General features: G+C 55.5%; 1 protein-coding gene across 1 annotated transcript; it reads left to right on the forward strand.

Annotated features, from left to right (window-relative positions):
* Nucleotides 1–279: 279 nt before the first annotated feature.
* MNEG_3554 (hypothetical protein) lies at nt 280–651 on the forward strand (the record flags this gene model as incomplete). Its single annotated transcript, XM_014047972.1, has 1 exon — nt 280–651. The coding sequence occupies one exon, from the start codon at nt 280–282 to the stop codon at nt 649–651; it is 372 nt and encodes a 123-aa protein (XP_013903426.1).
* Nucleotides 652–3,422: the final 2,771 nt, after the last annotated feature.

Here is a 3,422-nt window from a genome sequence, read left to right on the forward strand (position 1 = left end):
GGGGGTGGTGCGACGGCTTTGAGCGTAGCAGGTCGTCCATCTATGCCTCCTTTTGTGAAACATAGGCTGTACATTTTTTCTTGATTGACCTTCTGACCCTCTTGCCTCTCGCCAGGATGCAGCGGAACAGCAGATACTGCGCAGCAGTTTGCCACACAATCACACTTGTCTAACACCACACTGCACCTTCCTGATTTACCTGCGCTCTCCTGCCCTTCCAGGACTGGCGGTGCCATTGCTGTTGGGCCCGGGGTCAACGTTACATTGAGAGGGGTAGCGATGATCAGCAACATCGCAAGCGGTAGCCCTGCGACTGCTGCAGCTGGTGGTGGATTGTGCTGCCAGCAGTGCGGCGCAGTTTCCTTGAAGGACTCACGCTTCATCTCGAATTTTGCAACCTCAGCGGGCGGGGCGACTGCCATCATGCTCCCGACTGGCAATGTCAGCGTGACAGGAAATGAGTTCACTAGCAACGCCGCCGCGGCTGAAGCCCCGCTGAACAGCCAAGAAGCAAGGCGGCTGCTGGAGCTGCTGCAGGCAGGCTCTTTGGACTCCGATGATGCGGCATCGCTTGCGGTGTTGCAGGGCCAGGATAAGATCGCTCCTAGCTCGTTTTTCAGATTACTAGGGGACGATATGCTGTACAAGTGAGACCCTTGATGTGACCATGCATGCGCGTTTGCTGCAGGGGGCAGCCTGGTTGTTTAGCCAGCACGGGCCATTGCTCGTACTTGGTAGGCTTACTTAGGATTGTCCGCCTCTTCATCAGTCAACACTAACATCAAACCCTGATTGACTAACTTTGCCTTATTTAGGGGCGGGGGCGCGATGTACATTGCCGCAGAGAGCACAGTTGAAATTCTGCATTCAAATATTACACAGAACCGTGGCGCCAACGGTGGTGAGTGTGTGTGCACCTGAATGCGTGTGAGGGGTCGGCTGAATGGCTGGGGAGGGGGCGCAAACGTGATATCAGACACGCTTGATAGACCGTGCCTACCTTTCCAGCAATGATTGTTTCCAAATGTCCTGCGTGTTTGGCCATCGGCTTCCTTTACTATCAGGCAAGGTTGGGCGGACAAGCCACTCATTATTTGGTGTTGTCATGTCTGCTGTCCCGTTGCCATTGTGTGTATTGCTTGGTTTGTTGCGGGTGGCGTGATGGTCAGCACTGGCCGCATGTGGCAATGTTCTTGTTGAAAATGTTCCTGCCAACGGCCAACAGCTGCACTCAGCATGTGGGCTGGCCTCCTCCTCTCCTCTATCTTCAATCCTCTTTGTGGGTCTGCCCTCACCTGTGCAGGAGGCGCACTGGTGCGCACGGACATCTGCAAGGGGTCAGGTCCTACGGCCACTGGTACCAACACCATTGGCACCACCTGCATGCTCAAATTACAGAGCAATGTGATATATAACAATACTGCTACTGATGGCCCAGGTGGCGGCCTCATGGTGACTGACATCACCCGGGCCTACACGAGCTGCACAACTCCAGGCTCCCAGGGCATGGAGCTCCCATTGTCCAAGTGCCCTGTCCTAGATGTGTTTGGTGCTGGCAACGATGGCAGAATCATGCAGACAGAAACGGGCTTGAATAGCAGCAAGTCGCTCAACACAGCAGCCAGGGGCAGCTATGGCGACGATTTGGCCAGTGCTGCCAACAGCATTGTGGTGCTGGATCCCAGGCTTGATCAGGAAATCACGTGCGTATCCGCGGCACCAGGCGGCCTCATCACAGTTGACGTCGCTTTGCGAGACTGGCTAAACAAGACTGTGCAACTGGGGGTTGATGCAACCATGGTCGTGCAGGTAACAATCTAAACTGACTAACCCCCAAACTTTGGACGCCAGGTGATGCCGGCTGTTTCGGCCTCAGCCGGATATGTGCATTGTGTTTCTCAAAGCAATGATTTTGCTTGCGTTTTGCATTCACTTATAGGCTATGCATGTTTTTGGTGTCTGGCAGGCACGTGCCGTGACTTGCTCCCCAAGCTGTCGCATGTGTGACACCCCTCCCTGCTCCCTCATATGCGATCGGCAGGTGGATGTGCTTCGAAGTGGAGGGATCGGCGCCCCGAAGCTGGCGGATGAAATTGTGCGTGCCGGCAATTTGTCTCAGGCTGTGAGGGGTGTAGCCAGGTTCCGGGCACTCCAGGTGTTTGCACCGCCAGGCGACTGGCTCCTGGAATTTTCTCCACTGGATGGTCAAGAACGGCCCTTGAAGCCGGCCCGTGTGACGCTGCAGCTGCGCAGTTGCATTGCAGGCGAGGCGGTCGAAAGCGTCGGTGCAGAGGACACTCGGTGGGCCCATACTCAAGTTGACATCAAGTGCACGAGCTGCCCAAGCGGGACCGTCAGCCTCGACCCCTACGCCGTTGGAAAGTGCATCCGCTGCGATCAGTCTGCCCACGCCAGCTGCACCGGTGCCACCAAGGTCCCAGATGCCGGCTGGTGGGTGTCACACCCTCGCAGCCCCCTGGTGCACCGTTGCCTACACGCGCCCGCATGCAGCCCCAATGCGTCTGCTATGCAGGAGTGGGGAGCACGAAATGCAAAGTACACCATCCGAGAGCTCAATGGTATGAACAGGGTTGGGACTACCAGCGGCATCACTGACTTTGTCGGCCTTCAATGCGCCAAGGGCTACCAAGTAAGCAATTGATTGACCACACAGCATGCCCGTGCATGCTCAGTCGTCGTTTAGAAATAGATGATGCCGCATTCAATTCTTGGCTGTTAAAAGCATTCAAATAGGCCCCCTTTTATTGTTTTATAGGAATGCTGGAAATTGTGGTGTGCTGGGTGCTGTTACGTCTAAAGGGATGATGCAAAACCATACACAGCTTGCATGAATGTGGGAAATCACGACCATTACTCAATTATGGACCTTGTCTTGATGGGATGAAGCGCAGCAGCATGTGATGACCATGAACAAATGGATGCTTGCCCAACTCCCTTGTCTACCTTCCACGTTCCCGCGCTACCACCAATCTGCCAACTTATTCATAGGGTGTCCTGTGTGGCGAATGCCAATCTGGCTACGGACGCCGCGGTCATGCCTGCGTCCAGTGCATGGCTCCTGCCAAAAACTCTCTGCTGTACTGCTTGGCACTCATCTGGATGGGGACGCTGATCTTCGTGCAAGGCGTCTTCCATGTCAAGCAGGTAAGATAGGCACGGCTGATGTTTAGGAAGTGTTGCACGGCAGATATCTGCTGAGACGCACTGTGTGTCCATAAGAGCGACCCCTCATCAGTGTTTTCTGGCTCATGACATGTGCACACTCGACGGTAATCCTCTAACAACAGGGCAATTTAGGAAGGGTTCAAGGGTGTTGGGAGGCGCGCGGGGTGGGGCGTGTGGGGGTGTGGGGGGGCGGGGGAGGGAGCGGCTTTGGCCCCCCGCAAGCCAGCCCTCTCATC

Source organism: Monoraphidium neglectum, assembly GCF_000611645.1.
Source record: "Monoraphidium neglectum strain SAG 48.87 unplaced genomic scaffold scaffold00451, whole genome shotgun sequence".
Lineage (NCBI taxonomy): Eukaryota > Viridiplantae > Chlorophyta > Chlorophyceae > Sphaeropleales > Selenastraceae > Monoraphidium > Monoraphidium neglectum.